This window comes from Lissotriton vulgaris, chromosome 3_2, assembly GCF_964263255.1.
Source record: "Lissotriton vulgaris chromosome 3_2, aLisVul1.2, whole genome shotgun sequence".
NCBI classification, from domain to species: domain Eukaryota; kingdom Metazoa; phylum Chordata; class Amphibia; order Caudata; family Salamandridae; genus Lissotriton; species Lissotriton vulgaris.
Window position 1 is genome coordinate 196782579 of NC_141690.1, and position 21360 is coordinate 196803938.

Sequence of the window (21360 nt, forward strand, 5' to 3'; positions counted from 1 at the left end):
GAGGACTGCGACCAGCAGCAGCAACAAAAAAGACAGGCTAGGCGGCAAAAGCTCTGGAATAAAGGAAGGTTTTTAGGTTCTTCCGGAACTCCAAATAGGAGGTTGAGGATCTAAGTGTCATAGGGAGGGAGTTCCAGAAGACAGGTGCAAGGTCCGCGAATTTCGCCCGCCTGCTTTCTTTTTCTTAAAGCGGGGTGTGGCCAGGAGTGCCATGTGCGTAGAGCGGAGTTCTCTGCCCGGCAGGTAAGGTTTGATGGCTGAGCATATGAACTCCGGGGCAGTGCCCATCCTGGCCTTGAAGGTGAGGCAGCCTAATTTAAATAAGGCCCGCTCCCTCACAGGCAGCCAGATCTGCCTGTGAGGGATCTGCCATATCTAATTCCTTGATGTTTTTGGCAATGCAGCAAACCTTGCAACCAGAGCATTTATAAAAACCCTTTTGTCAGTACCAGGCTTCTGGTTTCTTCTGATCCAGAAAGTGACTGAAAATTAATTTGTCTTTTAGACATTTGGTGCGGGTGCATAGGTGTGAAAGTGTGTTGTGTTTCCTCGTTGAAGTCAATGGAGCCTGGGAGAAAAGATGCTGCAGGCGACCTGGAGGAAGATGTCCCGAGTGATCCAAGGGCGGATCGAAGAAGATGGAGACCTGAAAGCAGAGGGGACAGTGTTCAAACTCACTAGCTAGTGACCGGAGTGGAACCAGGAAGGAACCAGATGAGGTCGTAGCGATCATGTGAAGAGGTGACGCTTGACTCTGCAGTCACGTGAACCATGAGGTGTTGTCGACGACCAGGATGGAGGCACGAGCTGTCCCACGCAGGATCTCTCTGTCGGCGGTGTCGGTTCTAGGGTCGGAGTCATCAGGCCTTAGCAAATGCAACCCACGCGGTGAGTAAAGATCGCGTCTGGAGGGTCCGGGGTACTTTTCCTTTGCAGGGAAGAAAAGGGCAGTCTAGAGCAACCAGACCAGCGGCGTAGTTTCAAGATTGTCGTCTAAGAGGCCACTAGCCAGCCGGCAAGTATCCAGACAACGCGTCGAGTAGCAACCAAGCAGAAGGGCCCCACGCAGACCTCGTGAATGCTGGAAGGCTGGTCTTCGGTGCAGGAGCTGCGGCTTCTCAATCACCAAAGCACTCACTCGAGGGTGAATCAGAGGTCGTGCTGGAAGCGAAGTGCAGTTTCTTAAAGATGGCCGGTCCCACGTGTCTCGTCGCACCCACGGATCTCAGCTGTGCTGCAGATGTGAGTTGAGGTCAGAGAGGTCTTGAAGTCCGGGTCTCGTCGGGCTCTGTAGCCTGGTTCCGCCAGGAAGGACGACAAAGTGAACCGCTAGGACGCTTGATGCTGCCTGCGGTTGCAGGGTGGTCACTCCTTGGCCACAAGGGGATTTCTTCAGTCTTCTGTGGAGCAGATCGTCGAAGTCCAGAGTTTCTTCTTTGTAGAGTTTTTCAGGATAATCTAATTTGGAATGGGACCAGCTCCTACCTTTATCCTGCTAAAGGGTGCTGCACTAGCGACTAGGTCCCTCCCATGGGTGGGACCAGGAAAGGGGGCGGTTACACCCCCTATCCTTTGTCAGGTTTCGCGCCAGAGCTGAGGCTGGAGTGCCCCAGCAACTGGTTTGAACCAGGGTATGCACAGGGACACCTTGTGTGCCCCATGCATGTCTCATTCCTTTCAGCCCTGCCTATCTGGATACACAAAGTCCTGTCTGGGGTGGTGCTGGCACCTCCCCAGGAAGGAAAACCTTTGTCCAGGCCTCCCTTGCTGGAAGGACTCCCAGCAGCAGGAGGTCAGACTTGTGTCTGTGGCAGCAGCATCCATTTTGTGATTCTGTGGCTCTGGTTAACTTTAACCAGGGTTCTAGTTCTGTACATGTCATGTCCCTCTAAAAGAGGTGGAATGCTACCCGTCGCCAGAACTGGCGAGGAGGTAGTATTCCAAATCGTATGACACCTTACTCGACATGTTTTGATAATGCCAAACCAAAGTTAGCAATAACCGCGAGGATTATAATGGACTTAAGAGTATATGGTATAGCGTTATCATGGAAACAGCTAAAGGCTTGGTTCCAAAAGCTGCAGACAGGCTCAGCTCATGCTAGAGCACCATCTCACATATTTCCAAGCACTCTGCCTTCAGGATTGACAAGGCCTGCCATAGGAGTGACTTATAGGAATATATGTGTCCATTTTGGGTTAGATATAGGTATACTATATCTACAGCAAAGGGTGATTACACCACCTTGCCCCAGCTGTGTTACCAGCCAGGTTTGTCTGTTTAGATGGCCAGCCAGAGGTGGCATAATACATGCTGCAGCCCTTGGTAGGTATTGGGTGCACTTATGCCCTGGGTACCTATGGTACACTGTACAAGGACTTATAAGAGTGACCCAATACCAATTGGTTAATGCACCTAAAGTACATGTGTGTCAATTTAGAGAGAGAACAGCTAGGCTGTGGGTCTGATTAGGAGGCCCACAGCCAGGGAAAGTCGTAAACCAGTGAATCAAAAAAAGCAAACATCTGGGGTGACCATAGGATTGCAGACCCTACTCTCCTACAGACGCCACAGAAGTGGAGATGGTCGCTGTCGACGCGGTCACAGGTAGAGCTGATGATGTCGTGAAGGGTTTCTTGAAGGTGGAAGCAGAGACCCGAGGAGAAACCTTCACAGGCAAGGCCTTAGAATGAACCTCTGAAGACTTCAACATATTCTGTTGAGGTGGCTCCGAAGATGGTCCTGGGGATGACACTAGGCCTTTAAGGAGAGAAATGTGTACTCCTGAAGGAACACTCTCCCCAGAAGAGACTGCCTGGTCTTTATCGTTCAGTCTCTGAAACCATATCAACAGGAACCCCTCTCTCTCCTTGAGCGTCTTTGCTGAAAAAGTCCGGCAGACTTTACACTCCTTAGAAGAATGGTCAGGGTAGAGACAATAAAGGAAATCCTTATGCTTGTCATCTACATGAAGCCTCTTCTTTCTACAAGCGGCACAAGGTCTAAAAAGTCCTTTTTTAGGAGTATCAGCCAGGGTAAACTGACAACCTCTCACAAATAAAGAAGTTCTGAAAGAAAAGTACTGGAAAATCCAGAGAAATAAGGAAAACTGAGCAGAGCTCAGTGGAGACTCCCTTAGCACGACGTGCGTTAGAAAATCTGAGGGACTAGGGCTCCTTCCAGGAAGGTTCTAGAGGGTGGTGATAACGGATTGGCTCTTGGCCAAAGTTTGGTCCTTTTAATACAAGGACATGGATATGTTACTAATGAGAGGCCTCTGGCACATTACTGTATATGTATATATATATATATATATATATATATATATATATATATATATATATATATATATATATATATATATATATATACGTCTATGTGACATTACTTTATTTATGTACCGGGGACTCCCACCCCGACGACGGGGAATGATTCAGGCATGTGAATCTATGAAAGATAGCCATAATACTAGATAAAAAAAGCTAAGAAATACTACAATTCTGGGCCCAACCACTAGATGGTAGAACAATGCACAGCATGTGAATCCAGAAAAAAATTCAAGCTGGAAAACTCCCTTGCCCCCACTAGAAAGAAGGGTCCCTACTTGGGCAAAGGTACCTACCTCTGCCAACTAGAGATCCCCATTTCTAACAAGGTACATCTGCATGAGCACTGTACCCCTACAGTGTCCAAGTCCATTCTTAAGACATTGTAAGTGAGGTAAAGCCATGAAGAGTATGAAAACAACAGGGAACCCGAAGCCAAAACAGCACCATGCACCGGTCCGCCCCTGAGGGTGCACTTTGTATGCTAACTTCGATCTCCCTTTGCCCGGAGGTTAAGTCCAGGAGCTTTGCTCCCGCAACCCTGTGGCCTGCTCGTGAGCAGCCATCTACCAGAGGCCCTCTATTCCCCATTGGATAAAATTGGAAATCAACACTCTGCACCCAGCCGCCATAGTGCTGTTGAGGGTGCTTCCAGACTTAGGAAGTTCTCTCGTAGCCTGAATACTTCAGCAACAAGACATAATTGTGAGCAATTGAGTTCACTAACCTTTAAAGCAAATGCCACAATGCATGGTCTCCTGGCACTAGCAGGGCAGAAAAGTTTACTGATAGATCTTTTTGGTGAGAAAGCAGCCTCAGTGGGCACTTTGGAAAAGGTATGTAGACGAATCCAGAAATAGATGGCCATTGTTTCCGTGCAATATTGAGCATTTTATTCTAAATGTGTGTGCTAGGAGTCAATTTTCCAGCATTTCATTTTGGTATTGTTTGATTAATTAGATCCTTTTAAATGAGCTGTTTTGGAATTTTCAAGGATTTTATTTTTTTGTGTTGGTGCTTAAAACTAACACTTTTTCAAAAGAAACACCTATTTTGATCTGAAATTGCTAGAAGGTAAGCCCAGGTTTTCTCATATTACCTTACAGGGTACAATGCTAGCATTCCAATACAAAAACACTGGTCTTTTCACAAATTATATTGGTCTTTTTCAAAAACTGTCTTTGAAAACATTCCCAAAGGCTAACTGGAAAATTCAAATAGTATACCTTTGCTTTCTCAGCTTTAGTAGTAGCCAATTTAACACTTTCTTGGCAAAGTTCATCAAACTGCTCCTGTCCTTCAAACGTTACCAGGCTTTTCTCCGGTATCCAACCTCTTTCAGGGGCACTTCCGAAAAACTGAACATGGTATTGCCAAGAACTTTTCTTCTGACCTAAAAAAAAAACACAAAACAATACACTAAAACAACTATTGTCAAACATAACTACTACTTGCAAACTTTGACAGCAGCAAGCCAGCATAGGCTGTAAGCTAATGTAACACCTTATTGATCAATCTCAATTGTTTACTTGTTTATGCAGATGATATATTTAGAAAAGTATGAAGATCATACAATATGTCAATTTCTCAATGAAACCAAACAAATATGCTACTTACCAGTATGAATCTGTTGTTGGCATGTAGGGCTGCTGACATTCATATCTGTGCATTGATCGCCGCCTAGTGTTGGGTCCGGATGATTGCACATTGTTGTCCTGGAAGTCTTCGAAGTATCACGAGATAGGTGGCTCCTCCCCTGGACTACAGTGCGCATGGGCATCCTCTCCATCCTCAGATTGTTTTTCGCCATTGTGGCAGAGATGGAGTGTAATACAGTGAGTGATGTCCATGCTCCATAGTAATTCTGAATGCTACAGCTGCTACAGGCGCCGGGGAGGAGGGTGGGCGATATGAATGTCAGCAGCCCTACATGCCAAGAACAGATGCATACTGGTAAGTAGCATATTCAGTTTGAGGCATGTGGGCTGCTGAATTCATATCTGTGCATAGATTATATAGAAGTCCCTCCTATTAGCGGCGGCTGCCCGTGCCAGCTGCAGCAGTCTGAAAAAGAGTTTTGAGAACAGCCTACCCTACAGCTACCTGCTGTCTTGAATGCACATCTTCACAGTAGTGTTTCGTAAATGTACGTGTAGTGGACCATGTGGCTGCCTTACATATCTCTTCTAAAGGAATATTCCCCAGGAAAGCCATGGATGCTCCTAACTTACGTGTGGAGTGTGCTCTTGGAGGAATGGTTAGTGTGCGTTTAGCCTTTGCGTAGCAAATTTGTATACACTTAACTATCCATCTGGCTATTCCTGCTTTGGAAATGGGGTTGCCTTTGTGCTGTGGAGAAAAGGCAACAAACAGTTGTTTTGTTTTCCTGAAATCCATAGTTCTGTCTATATAGTACATAAGAGCTCTCTTGACGTCTAATGTGTGTAGAGATCTCTCTGCGACATTTTCTGGATTAGGATAGAAAACAGGCAGTTCTATGGTTTGGTTCACGTGGAACTGCGAAATCAACTTAGGCATGAACGTAGGGTTGGTGCGTAGTACAACTATTTATGTGGACCTGTATGAATGGCTCTTGAATGGTTAGTGCTGGAGTTCACTAACTCTTCTTAGTGAGGTAATGGCTACTAGGAAAGCAACTTTCCATGTAAGAAATTGAATCTCACAAGAGTGTAGAGGTTCAAAAGGCGGTCCCATCAGTCTGGTGAGGACCACATTCAGGTTCCATACAGGTGAAGGTGGGTGTCTGGGAGGGATCACTCTTGTGTCCCTCCAGAAAAGCTTTAATGGCAGGCACTCTGAATAGTGAGAGGTGCTGCCTGTTTTGAAGATAAGCCGCTGTTGCGGATAAATGTAAACGAATGGAACTGTACGCCAGATTGCATATGCATAAGTGTAACAGATAATGTTTTGAATAGATGCATCCAGCGGGTCAACGTCATTATTGTTACAATATATGACAAACCTTTTCCATTTAGCCGCATAATATGCTCTGGTTGTGGGTCTCCTTGCCTCCTTGATGATGTTCATGCATTCTGGTGGCAAGTTGAGGTAGCCAAATTCTAAGACTTCAGGAGCCAGATCGCCAGGTTAAGCTGTTGCGGATCTGGGTGCTGAATTTCGCCATGGCTCTGCGTTAAAAGTCTGGGTGTTAGCCGCAGTCTTTGATGCGGTACCACGGAAAGTTCTACTAGCGTGGTGTACCATGGCTGGCGTGCCCACGTGGAGCAACCAGGATGAGTGTCTTCGAATGTTGCCTCAGCTTGCGGGCCACCAGCGGTATTAGAGGCGCTGGGGGAAAAACATACGCAAACCTGCCTGACCAGTTCATCCATATCGCATTGCCCTGTTACTGCGGATGTGGGAACCTGGCGGCGAAGCTTTGGCATTTTGAGTTTTCCCTTGTGGCGAATAGGTCTATCTCCGGATGACCCCACTGCTGGAAGTACGGTTGGAGTACTGATGTATGCATCTCCCACTCGTGCATCTGGTGGCTGTGTCTGCTGAGCAGATCCGCCATCTGGTTGTCTTTGCCCGGGAGGTGTTCCTCCATGAGGAAGATGTTCCATTGAATGGCCCACTTCCACATGCTCTGAGCCAGATGAGACAACTGTGGAGAGTGTGTACCTCCCTGCTTCTGTATGTAGTACATGGCAGTCATGTTGTCTGTATGTAGTACATGGCAGTCATGTTGTCCGTCCGGATCAACACGACCTTGTTGCACAAGTGTACTTTGAAAGCCTTCATTGCCATGAAGATTGCCATCAATTCCAGAAGGTTGATGTGCATCTTCTTTTGCTGTGCTGTCCATAGTCCCTGCACTGCGTAGTGGAGTACATGAGCTCCCCATCCCTGGAGATCAGTATAATCTGTGGCACAGGCTCTTGGAACGGTGGGCCCTTGCAAAGGTTTTGTGGGTTCCACCTATGCAGAGAGTTGTATGCCCGACCACTCACCAACACTAGGTCTTTCCATTGTCCTTGAGCCTGATTCCACTGACGTGCCAAGCACTCCTGCAGCGGGCGCATATGTAGTCTCGCGTGCGGGACTATGAAGATGCAGGAGGCCATCATGCCTATCAACTGCATGAACACTCTTGCTGGAAGCAAGTGTTGATGTTTGAATTTTTGTATCAGCAATTGCATGCTGTTTATCCTCGCTGAATTTGGCGGAGCTTTGGCTGCCAGAGTGTCTATTGTCGCGCCCAGGTACTGTCGCACGTGGACGGGTTGAAGATGTGACTTTGAATAATTCAGCGAGAATCCAAGACAGTGAAGAAGATGAATGGTGTGGGACATGTGGCTGGCACACTGCTGGGCTGTCTTTGCTTGAATAAGCCAGTCGTCCAGATAAGGGTAGACATGTATGTGCTGTCTCCTTAGGTGTGCTGCTACTGTCGCCAGACACTTCGTGAACACCCTGGGTGCCGTCGTTACTCCGAAAGGGAGGACTTTGAACTGTTAATGTTGATTTTGAATAGTGAACCTGAGATACTGTCTGTGTGATGGGTGTATGGGTATATGGAAATACGCATCCTTTAGATCCAGTGTTGCGAGGAAGTCTCCCTGACTGAGTAACCGCAGAACCTGCTGTAAGGTGAGCATATGAAAATGCTCTGACAGAATGTAACTGTTTAGAGGCCTGAGGTCTAGTATAGGTCTGAGAGACCCGTCCTTTTTGGGTATTAAAAAGTACAGAGAATACACTCCTGAGCCTTGGTCTTCTACAGGCACGAGCTCTATGGCTCCTTTTTGCAGCATGCTGATGACCTCCTGCTGCAATAAGTGCAAGTGCTCTGCAGACATAGGACGGTGTCTTGGTGGTATGTTGGGTGGAGTGGATGTAAAATCCAGACAATACCCGTACTGGACAATGTCTCTCACCCACCTGTCTGTGGTGATGGACTTCCAGACTGGCAGGAACTGTTGTTGTCTCCCCCCGACAGGTGTTATATGGTCAGGGGCAGTGACAGGGCGTCACTGTTTGTTATTGGCAGAGGATCAAGAACTGTTGTTTCCTTTTCCTCTGCCCTTGATGTTGATTCCACGATATCCACCCCGGTTGTTCTTATTGTAGGTGGATTGTGTACCTCCTTTACTGTACTGTGTTTGTTGTGTGGATTGGCCTCTTGAAGGTCCCCTAGTATTGGAGCAACGAAAGGAACCACCCCGAAACTGTTGTGACTGCAGAGCCCCCATAGACTTTGCAGTCTCCGTGTCTTTTTTAATCTTTTCAAGGGTGGTGTCAACCTCAGGGCAAAATAAGTAGTCCGGCTTAACTGGTTGATTGAGGATAGAAATTTGTATTTCTGGTTTGAATCCCGAGATTCTGAACCAGGCATGTCTCCTCAACATAACGCTAGTGTTAATGGCCCTGGCTGCAGTGTCAGCCGTGTCTAGGGCGCACTTGATGGAAGCATTGATTATAAGCTTTCCTTCCTGGATCAGTAGTTCTGCACCATCCTTGTACTGATCTGGTAGGTGTTGCAAAAGTGTCTCAAGGGTATCATAATAGGACCTGTCATATGTTGCTAAGAGTGCCTGAGTGTTGGCAATGCGCCAGATGTTAGCTGCCTGCGCTGCCACCCTCTTTCATGAAGTTTCCAGTACTCTCGACTTTGTCAGGAGGAGGAGCAGTAGTCTGGGAGTTTGCTCTCTTACGTGCATTATAAACAACTAATGAGTCCAATGGCAACTGTCCTCTTATATAAGTAGGGTCCACAGGTGCCGGTCTATATTTTTTTTTCAATCCTTGGGTTCAACACCCTGGCCCTAGTGGTTTCCTTCAAAATTTAACCAGCATGCTTAAGGACACCTTTTAGCATGGGCAGGGTTTTGACTGTTCTTTCTGAAGCGGAAAAATGTCTATCAGAAAGTCTTCCTCCACAGGGTCAGCATGCAGCTCGACGTCATGGTTACTTGCCGCTCTTTCAATAAGGGCGTTAAAGGCAGTAGGAGATGTTTTCACACTGTATACATGTGTGTCAGGTGCAGTCTGCGGATCCCTTGGGTCAGCCGGGTCTGCCCATGGTTGGTTTTGATCATCGGGATCAGTGTCCACATGATAAGCCTCATCTTCATTTTCGTCATCCCCTGCATCCACATCTGAGTATGTGGGTGAAATATTCTGAGGTTCTTGTCCATAGGAAGGGAGGGGTTCCACAAGAGTTGGTGACGTTGTTGAATCCCTCTCCTTTTTTTAAGGAATCTTATATGACTCCATGGGTGTTTCTGGTATGATTTTCCTTTTATACATGGACAGTCTACCAGTTTCCGAGTCGATGAATTGCCTCGACTCCTGTTCTTCAGGCTCTTCAGTAGCTTCCACGTCAACACTTTTTTAATGGCTCCGATACCTCTTTTTGGTTCGAACATCTTCGGACGCACCGTGGGTGGCAACCCGAATTTGATCCGCTGTAGCCTTATTTTTGATGCGTTGGAGTGACTCCGACACTTCTTTGGCTATGAATGGACTCGGCTGCGTCGACTCGACCGGGTCCTTGGAGCCAGTCTTCGTCTTGTCCGCAGGCCTCGACCGTGGATCTACCCCTTCTTTCGGTTCGAGCCTTTTGTGTGTGTTGGCTCCCTTCGGCGTCGGCCTAGTTGGTTCGACAGCCTTGACCTTGGTCTTCGGTGCCCCAACCTTCGGTTCGACGACCTTGAGTTTTTCGGCATCAACGGCCATTTTCTGTTTCTTCGGCTCCGAGGGGTTTGAGGCCTTGGAGCCGACCAGAGTTAGTTGCACTTTTGGTTTCGGTTTTGGCAGAGATGCTTTCGATTTCTTTGGATCGACCGATGGCGGTTTTGATACTGACGGCTCTTTATCAATGTTCGAAGCCGGGCCTTTATGCGGGGCTTTTGAACGAGTCTGTAGATCTCGGGTAGGGCCTTGTGGCGATCCCTCGACCTTAGCCTTATTGAGTGCGTCATCGTCGCCCCCCGTATAGCCGGTTGGGCCTAGCTCCTCGCCTGAGCTATCTTCTACGGCCCCAAGGGCCTCTGCGTAGTCTCCTACATCTTCGACGACGTTTCCGTCTTCTTCTAGGGCCTCTTCGTCTTCGGCGTCATACTCTGAGTCATGGCCCGAAGCCGGATCTGAGTGGTATTCCCGATCCTCCAGATCAATGACCTCTTAGTCTTCGGTTCCAAAGATGTTTTCTGGAACAGGCGCTAGTCTCTGCGACTCCAATCGAGCCGCGCGTCGAATCCGAAGAGTTTTCTTTGACCTGAACCGGGCACAGGCCATACAGGTGGCTTCGTTGTGATCCGGGGACAGGCACTTGTTGCACACCGGGTGGACATCGTTGTGCGGGTATTTTGCATTGCAAAGTGGACACCTCTTGAATGGGCTTCTTTCCATTGTAGATCGAAGATCGGGTCGAGTGTGGACAGAAAAACCATCTGATTCCTCAATGTCCTCTCGAAGCAAAGTTACCGGTACCGAACGAAACAATTCTGACGCTGTCGAAAGCCTTTTGGCTTTGTTGAAAGTTTTCCTAACTTGAGCTAAGATAGTAACATCCGAACCCAATGGCGGAAAAAAACAATCTGAGGATGGAGAGGATGCCCATGCACACTGAAGTCCAGGGGAGGAGCCACCTATCTCGTGATACTTCGAAGACTCTTCCAGGACAACAATGTGCAATCATCCGGACCCAACACTAGGTGGCGATCTATGCACAGATATGAATTCAGCAGCCCACATGCCTCGAACACGATAGTACTGTAATAGAGGAGGCATTACAACTATCAACAGTGCCCTCAATGGTTCTACTAAATATAGTAGGCAGCAACAACCTACAGTATTTTCACAATATGGAAACAACCCCCATCATAACGGTTCCTCCTTCAGGCCTTTATTTGGTTCCACAATTATTTCAAGAACTATAAATGATGCTCAACCAAGGTACATAGAAGGTTAATCAAAAAACGTTTTACTTACTTGTAGCTTTCGTTCTCCAGCATTGGTATCTTTCATAGATTCACATGATTGAATCATCCCAGTCATCTAGGTGGGAGTCCCACAGTACATTATAAAGTAGTAGGAATAGCATACATAGCTTCCAACAATAAGAATACATTGACTTTTATAGTTCATCTATAGAATTTAAAACGAACCATAATACAGCCACTCAGGCAATAGCACTTGCAGAACACTACCAGCAGAGACAACTTGCCTCAGATTTTTAAGCTCTAGTGAGAATAGTCACTACTTGAAAAGGAGAGCCTCCAAGGGGAGGCAGGTGTGTCGTGTGTGAATCTATGAAATATACCATTACTGGAAATACAGGTAGGTAACCAGTTTCTTTCTCCAGTATTGATCTTTCATACATTCACATGCTTGAATCAGAATAATGAATAGTTATACCATGCATTGTAAAATCTTGTTGTACAACTAAAAAGCAGATAGTAGGTACAAATATACACCTTCTATGATAAAAGGCTCCTCTTATTGCAAAAGATGCAGAAGTACCGGTGCCCCACAGCTATATCTATGTGGTGCACCGAATCCAGGTAATAGTGTTGGGTAAACGCATGCCTGTTTTTCCATGTTGCATGACGGAATATATTTAAATAAGCACTTCACAGGGCTACAGTTGACAGACTTTCCTGATCGAGTGTGCCTTTGCCTTTCCTCTGAAAGGAAGACTGGCCTTAGAATGGCGGAACTGAATGGCTGCTAAAATGTATCTTGCTTCGGTGGCTTTTAAAAACGGAACTACCATGTTCTGGTTGCCACATCTGTAGTATGTAAATTATTTGTGCGATGCAGCTAGAACTTCAAGCAACTTTTTACGTCAAAAGTATGCAACGTTCGGGGGGTGGGGTGTGTGTGTATATATATATATATATATATATATATATATACACATATATATATTTTCAATAATGCTCGTTTCAGCCGCCAACCAATATATATATAGTTAGCTGGACATTTTATTGATATAAAGCGAATGAAATTCCATATATAGTTAGTTGCACTAACTATATATTTCGCGCATCCGCAATCCAATGCTGATGATGTCACATATTACATCATTCATGACATGGTCAGTGACATCACTGATGACATAACTATATATGGTCTCTAACCTATGGTTTTTTCAGTGAATTTAAGGTTTTGTAAATGCAAATTCCTAACTATATATGGTCTATAACCTATGGTTTTTTCAGTGAATTTCATTGGCTTTTTAAAAGTATATATCTATAGCTGTAAAATATATTCTTTATTACGTGACTTATCACGTAGCCACGTGAGACGCCTCATGACGCGTCGCATAACCGTGACGTATCGGCTCTGCAGCGCAAACAAAACCCGTAACGTAAGCGCGCTGGAGCACGCTTACAGATATATATATTTTTTTAACCTTAGACAAAATCCACACGTGCACATATCTTGAGGCCTTGCAAAGGCACATCAAACAAACAGTCCCTACAATTTTGCCAAGTTTGGTGGAAATCTATTCCCTTAAATTTTATTTTACTGTTTCTCTTGGTTTTCCCCTTGTTACGCTTACCGGAACGCTACCCGGTACGCAAAACGGACGCTCCAAAAACACAAGATGGCGGACTCCCGTTACGCTGCCGGTTAGCTGCCCGGTTCGCATACCGGGAAGCACCTCTACGGCGAAAAATCGCAAAAAAGGTTTTATTTATTTTTTGCCCCGTGGGGCACTTTAATATTCCCCTCATCAATCCTAGGGGGTCAGGAGGGGTCTACCTTGCCCCCTTTCCTTCATTTCCCCCTTTGTTTTTCACCACCTCTTGTCTCTCGATCCTACCGAGAGACAAGATGGCAGCCGCTCCGGACTGTTTACAATGTTGACAGCCAATCAGCTTCTCCTCAGACTCCCGTTACGCTGCCGGTTAGCTGCCCGGTTCGCGTACCGGGACGCGCCTCTACAGCGAAATATCGCAAAAAAATGTTTTTTTATTTTTTTCCCCGCTGGGCACTTTAATATCCCCCTCATCAATCCTAGGGGGTCAGGAGGGGTCTACCTTGCCCCCTTCCCTTCATTTCCCCCTTCGTTTTTCACCACCTCTTGTCTCTCGATCCTACCGAGAGACAAGATGGCGGCCGCTCCAGACTGTTTAGAATGTTGACAGACACCGGAGAGCCAATCAGCTTCGCTTCGCGAAGTTCCGTTACGCGTCAGGTACGCAAACCGGGGCGCTAACCGGAGCGCTGTCACAGATATATCTGTTTTTTAAAACGTTAATTTCTCAACATCTACTGGAGAACATATATTGAGACATAGCAAAGGCACGTCGGGCAAACCATATCTACAATTTTGCCAAGTTTTGTGTAAATCCATTCAGCCGTTCGAGCTAAAAGTGATTCCAACCGCCCTATGGAAAAATTAATGGGAAAAACACGTTTTGGGACCCCCCTTTTTTCTCGGCCCCCCCTTGACGAAACCCCCCCAAGGGGCTGCTCAGAAACAAAATGTGCCATTTTCCTGAAAATTTCAGCCAATTCCGTCCACAAACGCCAAAGTTATTCGACATAGAATTTTCAGAAATCCCATAGGAAAAAAATCCTAACTATATATACCTACTGACGACTGCCAGTAGGATAATATATATATATATATCCAGCAAAACCTCAAGGAATCAATTCCCTATGCGGAGTGCTTACGGATGACTAGAAACTGCAGCACTAAACCAGGGCTAGATCAGGCGAAAGAGAACCTGTTCACTAGACTTAAACAGAGAGGGTATAGCCAAAAAACTTGCAGTAAAGCAGACTCAAAATGTAGCAAGACCAATAGGAAAGATCTCCTGTTCACTCAGAGACAAGAGCAAACAGGGCAACCCCGTCAGAGGGAACCCCCTAGACTAATAACAGGATTTAATGCATATCACAACCAAGTCAGGAAAATACTAACGAAACATTGGCCTTTAGTAAGGAAAGACCCTATAATTGGAGAATTATGTGGCAACAGGCCAATGATAGCATTCAGGTAGGCAAAATCCATGAGAGATCATTTAGTCTGCAATGCACCCTCAATCAAGAAATCTAGCGATTGGCTTTCTAAAATTAAGGGGTTCAGCAAATGCACCAAGTGTAAGGCGTGTAAACACGGTGTAAACACTAAGTAGAGGTGCCCTTTAGAAAGAACCATACAAGATCCGAGGTAAATACAACTGTAAAACAGATTACGCAGTCTATGTGTTAACTTGCATCTGTGGAAAACGATATGTGGGGAGTACTATTCACCCTGTCCATGTAAGAGTCCTCCAGCATCTTCGCGCAGTCACCAATGATGACCCGGCCTACCCTGTGGCCAGGCACATCAATTCGGCCCATGCAGGAGACATTGGAGTACTGACATACTTTGTCATTGATAATGTCCCAAAAAGTATTAGAGGTGGAAATCGCCTCCAGAGTTTGAGAAGATTGGAATCCAGGTACATTATTTTACTCAATTCAAAAACACCTAATGGCCTCAACTCTGACGAAGCCCTTAGTGTACACCTGTAATATGATATCAGGGCCGTTATTGAAATAGAGTTAAGACAGACCTCTTCCAAAATAGAACTCTCTCCCTTCCAGATAAAACATCTTTTTGTTCAGTTTTAATTCAATTATCACTGTATATAAGAGCACAATCATTACCCCGAGAGCAGTTTCAGCTTGTTAGGCAGCATTTTCAACAATATCATCTGTTATACACACACAAAAAATATGGGAGTAACTATCACCAATCAGAATGTGCATGTAAAATATCCATGATGGGTTAAGTGTGATTATTATGACTAAGAAATGTTATCTGTAATTACATGTACAATAGAGCATGCCGTGAGATGGTTATGAGCTACGCCGAGCGCAAACAATGTAACTCGCCAGAACGCCTGTCCACTAGGAGACGACTAAAGTAGCAGAAGGCGACCAGGTTTGACGAACGCATATAGCATTGCTAAAATGATGTGATATAATTGAATTGTCAGACCAAGGCACACAACGCAGCGCTACGGCGGGGGTTTAAGACAAACGCAGGCATGCTTTACAATTATACATAGTTCCCCAAGGGTCCCCGAGCAGTCACGTATTACAAAACACATTATTTTGCGATACTACATCCGTAACCACCGGAGTGCAACTTTAACCCAATCACTCCCGCACCCGACATAAACGCGATACTATTAAAATTATCGTGGCGAGCGCTCACAGACTAAGGAGTAACGAATATACCTAAAAACGCCATTAATAACACCATGTACCCGACAGATTTACTAGAGTAATTGTCAAGGGGCAATACAAACACTTACCAGCACTGAGGGGAATGGAGAGACAGGGGCGCGCGAACGTCTGTCATCTCAACGGGGGCAGCGCGCCGCACGCAGAGCGAAAGGGAGGAAAATCACTGGGCTAAGATTGCCGGAAGGTTTCTATAGAAACCAGAAAACGTGAGAGGGAGGGTGACGTAATTCGTGATGATGAAAGTGAAAGTAACTTTTCTATGTCAAGCTTACTTAGGCGTCACCCGAGGTTGCCATGGGGACCAGGTCGAAATAATGTAAAACAAGCAAGAATGTGCCTAAAAACAAGAGTGAAACACGCATGATGTAATGCAATGACAGAGGGGTATAAATGTAACCACAGTCTGTTAAGATGTTGTGAACAAGGCGGGTGCTTACCGCCGAAACGCGACAAGCAGCCTAAATGAGTGAATAAAACTTATTTTGGGATCATCAAATTTCACGGAGTCAGTGCCTTACTTGCACGCTGAAGTTTGGAGTGTTCCTGATATATATATATATATAACCTTAAAACACAACAGGTCAGTGGAGATGGAAATATGTTGGAACTTTGGGTATGAACTTTGGATTACTTCAGAGAATCAGTATTTTTTTTTAATTCTAAGTAAGGTTTCTTTATTGTGAAAGCCTGGAGTTTAGACACTCTCCCTGTGGGAGTAAGAGCTAATATAATAGCAAAGGACCGTCCAAGTTAGAAATTTTAGTTCTGCCCTGTGAGTAGGTTTGAAAGAGCTCTTCATCAGATGTGACAATACTGTGTTTAGTAGGCAAGTTGACCATGATGTTTTTATTGAGGGGATAAGCCAATGCGGAAATGCCCTCCCCCATTTTTTCTCTTTTTTACTTTTAGAAATTAAGTTAGTTGGGGAGACGGGCACACTGCTAGTTGGGGTTAGGCGATAGCCATATGCAGGGGTGCAGGGTGGGGGGGATGGGTTTATTGTTTATTTTTGTTTTTGTTCTTATGGGTTTCTTTTTCCTCAATCATTTTTTTAGTCTCTCCCTTATTACTAATATTGGTGAAATATCCTGATTTTGTTTAATTTCCAGTGTCTGGTTGCCATGCTTTTAGTATTCTGATTTTATGGGCGAGCGGGCTCTGAAGGCCTACGCTTAAGTTGTTTGTTGATTGTAATGCTGCAAATCCTGCTTCGTACTCACTAGCGCAAGCGTCTAATGTGACGCTTCTGTTGCTCCACGTCTATCCTGTCATTGCACCAGTCCACCCTATTATGATGTTTTAATGTATGGCACCAGATAGGTTTATTCTTTTTTCATTGTTTTTAAAATAATAAAAAGATTAATTATGAAAAAAGAAATTGCATGCTTAGTCTTTTCGACTTCAGAGAAGGAGAACCTGCTGATCATCTGCATCTAAAGTTGGCCGCTAGATACCAGTTAATGGAACAATGCACCAGGCCCAATCGGCTAGAGAGAGAAGGTATGGCAAAACCTGTTCTTGAGGTCAGGAAATAGGGTGGACGTTATATTGCTGGCACCAAGGGCAAAAACGCTTCCACTTTAGGTAATACGTTTTGTTAGTAGTATCAGCTCTGGCTCCTTCCAATATATTTCTTCAGTCCTCCAGGATATATCAAGGTTTTGCAGTTCATGGCATTCAGGAGCTTGGCCAATAAGTGCAGAGAAGTATGGTTCGGTTGAAGGACCTGCCTGTGGTTCATAGAGAGAAAATCCTTCTGGTGCTCCAGCTAAATGCAATTCTCGTCCGATAAAAGCAGAAGATCAGTGAACCACTGCTGTCTGGGCCACCAAGCAGCAATGATTATTAGCCGGATTGGTTACCATTTCATTTTCCTGAGAAGCCTCTAAATGAGGGGGAATAGGGGAAAAGAATATGTATAAATTCCCGGCCATCTGATCAAAAACGCATCCCCAACATCTCTTTTTCAAGGTCCCAGCTTGCGTAAAACCGGCATTTCCCATTCTCTGTTCGGGTACTCCTGAGCACTCCGATTCGGACTTTTTAATTGAATATTCATTGGAGATATTATCTGCTTACCTGGGCCAATACCCTGCATGAAGCGGATCGAATCATAGCCGAGAAGCCCGCAAGGGTGAAACGCATTGACTGACATGGCTTTTATGTGTAAAACAAACTAATAAAAGAATTCATTACAGCACTTAGAGAACCAGCATTTATTTCTGTCATTTCTTTTCAGTGCTTCTGGGATTGAACCCTAAAAATGTTTTTTACAAGAATGCCTCTCTCACCCTGCGTGTATATAGGTTGAGGGAGTGTCCGCGCGGATAGGGTTCCGGAAATGAGACCTCACCGGCATATTGCAATTAGGTGGCATACGGTTCGGGATTTACTTAAGCAACCTTCAAGAGCTTCAAGACTCCTATACACAAACTTTCTCAATTCTACAAATACTTACAAGTGCGCCATGCATTACATTTTCAGGTACCCCGTACCACTTTTCTTCCTGCATTAAGTCCCCTGGGATCCAAACTCCTCATGAGCACGCTGGGGAAAGGGGGGCGTCTCACAGATTTTCCTCACCCTTATCAATGGCCCTAGTACGCTGGAACACCTTAGACCATCCTGGTAGAACTGGTTGGGCCCCTCGAAGATTAACTGGTGGACGCCATGATGGCTCGTCGCATCATAACTATCTCTTACCGGCTCCATCTGATCCAAAACTATTATCCCTACTGTACCCATCTAAGCTCGATAAGGTTACACCAGACAGACTTTCTTCCTGCCCCCGCTGTTCCTACGCCCCCACTGATTTCTACCACATGATATGGTTATGTCCGATGATCCAAAGATTCGGGTCGGCAGTGACCAGAGAACTTTGAGGAATTAGGCTGGGAAGTGTGGCTCTCCCCATTAATACTGCTATTTGGGGTTATAAAGGGTTCCGGTGGCTCGAAAGCATATCAGACGTTTTTGGGTATAGCTGCCATGGTTACTAAACACAACATAGCAGCTTGATGGAAAAATCCAGCTTCCCCCACAGTGGCATCGGAGTGGACTGGCTAGCACAGCAGAAGAAGTCTGTATATAGCACGATCTAGGCCAGAGGGCATCAGAGCACTTGAAAAAGGGATGTATATACAGCGATTACAGAGGATATTAAACATTAGGATACATACAGAAAATATTGTACAATAAGAAAGCTTAAAGATACGCAATATGAAACAAGGGCAAAATATACAGTGGAAATAATGGAGGGGAATGTCAGTTTAGTTCTGAGGTAGTTACAGGAGACGGATGCATAAGCCATGGAATTGTAGGTCAGGATGAACGAGTAAGTTTCGAGGTCGGGGTATCTAGCTGGGCAGGAATAATTGACTTGGGAGGGAGGGTTTGGGTATGTGTTGACGAGAGATAGAGGTTTTTACTTAAGTATATGAAGAATGGTTGTCACACAGTTCTTTTGGAAGAGAGTTCCAAATACTGGAAGCATTCCCTGAGAAGGAGAGGGTGCAACATTTGATTGACTTGAAATTGGGAAGAATCTAGAGAAGTGTTTGGCCCACTTTTAGTAGGTTGTCAGTGCTAATCTATTCCAGTGCTTATGACTATACATAACCATTTACAGAAACATTCTAAACCAAGCCTCAGAACAAAACCTATCCATTTTTGACCGCCTATCCCTGCTCTGTTCGCCTAAATGCCATCTGCTTCCACCACCACCCCTCCTCCTCCTCCTCCTCTCTCCCCCAGAGAACTCAACCACACTCTCCTTTCTCTACTAGTAAAACTTTCTTCTCCCAATCCCCCTCCTACTGTCTCCACCACAACCTCACCCATCCCTAGATGCCCTGAAGTTTTAAAACTGCAATAACTACTTTCCCCTCCTTGAATGCCCACTTCCCCACCATATACATTAATAAAAGGTTCACTTTGAACCCTGGTGAGGCTACTTAAGCTTTCCCTGCTTTTTTCCCCCTTTTTTCACTTACACACTGTTTGAATGCGAGATGAATGGGTAGGATGAGTGTGTAGACTGAACGACAGCTGACGAATGAGATGTGTGATTGCAGAGCCAAACACTCCTTAGCATAATTCTCCTTTTTGTGTGTCTATTCTTACTAAAAAATTCATTTTCTCATAATTAAATAGATTATAAACTTTTATATTCCCTCTCCCTCTTTGGAATTACTCTAGAATCTTTTGAAGTATTGTTGTTTTGAATAACTGAAAACATTCTAAAAAATAAAAAAAGACTAATCCAGCCATAAAATTGTCATGTCATAATGCTACAATTGTTTCAGTCATTGTGCATTTAATTTATCTAAATCAGATCAGCAGTATTGGCAACTTGCTTTGTTGAGAATCAAATACGGCGCGGCCTTACTGCGCTTTAGCCAAACCCTTTGTTGTTTCACACTTCCCCTGCTCAGCGTGATCAAACTACTGAACTGAATTGTCTCAGTCCTCTAACCACAGCAGGCTGAATATAAGCCTTTGACGATGTCCAGTCTACACCACTCCCTGCCACAGACCCTACCGCCTCTCAACGGACCCCATAATAGCCAGGCTGTAACTCAAAATAACAAGCATTGGCATAGCCAATAGGTCTCGCCTTTGGGACCTTTTAAGTGTTTAGCCATGCAACACTTATGCTGTTGCACCAAGGATATTGTGCTGGATAACTAAACACTTATACGGTCCCAAAGGCGAGACCATTTGGCTATGCCAATGCTTGATAAGTTACTGTCTACTCGTACATTTAGACAAAGGAGTGACTAGAGGGCACTTGAGAATCAGACAGTTGCACGCAGGTGGGGGACCTAAATGGAATGGGCAAAGGCACTAGTGCAAAAATTGCTGGCACTGTTTCTCCACCCAAGGAGGGGGCGGTAGTTTGCAGATCCCCATATGATGGTGAATAAATCTTCACTTTGGGAATTTACCCACACCTAGGACCCCGTTTTGACAAATGGTTTCAACATGAAAAATCGATTTTCTCTGGCCTTAGAATGTACGCTTGCTTTCAACGTTCTCATAGCGGTCCGTCTTTTGGTACAACAAGGCGTCATACTTAGCACTCTCTATTTTATTAGCCTAATAAAGAGCCGTAACAGGAGGCCCAGAGCTAGGACAGATGAAAGCGTAACGTGCAGGGGGCTTGAGTAAAGACTTGAGATGGGCAGGCGATTGAAGCCAGCAAAGCAGCAGCCATCTTAATGCGACAAACGTGCTGTTTTTGGGATGAAATTCTAGTCAAAATCGAACAAGTGCATTAATTTTAGATAGCCAGCTTTTTGAAAATAGTTTATGCAATGTTAAATATTGTCTGGTTTTAAAATTGTATAATTTTTGGAACGGAAAGCCACCTTTTAGCTAAAGTTTGACTGTTAATTAGGATTGTTTTACTTTGACAAATGGATTTGTCCTGTTGCATTTATTTCATACAGATTATATGTAGCATAGAAACAAAATATTCTGCATGCTGTACACTTAAACGATTCATGTCCAATATGCCCGAATCATACCGTCTGCTTTTGTTGGTTGTCATTAGGTTTTATGCACGGGAAAAACGTAAGATGGCTTCTGCTGGGCTGGGTAATATAGAGGCCATTTTTAAAGTAAGCTGTCTGCCTTTAAAACCGTATACAGAACGTTTACAGGTTCCCCTGCAAAAATATTACTAACTCTGGAGAAGCCCAACGCATCTTAAATACAGTGTTTAGGAGTAGCGGTGTCATGATGTACCTTAATTATTTAGAATTTCAATGCCAACAATTTAATTTCTACTGTCATTCTCAAATGAAATTCA

General features: G+C 45.0%; 1 protein-coding gene across 1 annotated transcript in view; it reads right to left on the reverse strand.

Annotated features, from left to right (window-relative positions):
* Positions 1–21360, reverse strand: part of NSD2 (nuclear receptor binding SET domain protein 2) — a 1128833-nt gene that overhangs the window by 926132 nt on the left and 181341 nt on the right. The window contains exon 4 of the mRNA XM_086964209.1: positions 4553–4719. Coding sequence (XP_086820335.1) covers positions 4553–4719 — 167 coding nt within the window. The remainder of the gene's footprint in view (positions 1–4552; positions 4720–21360) is intronic.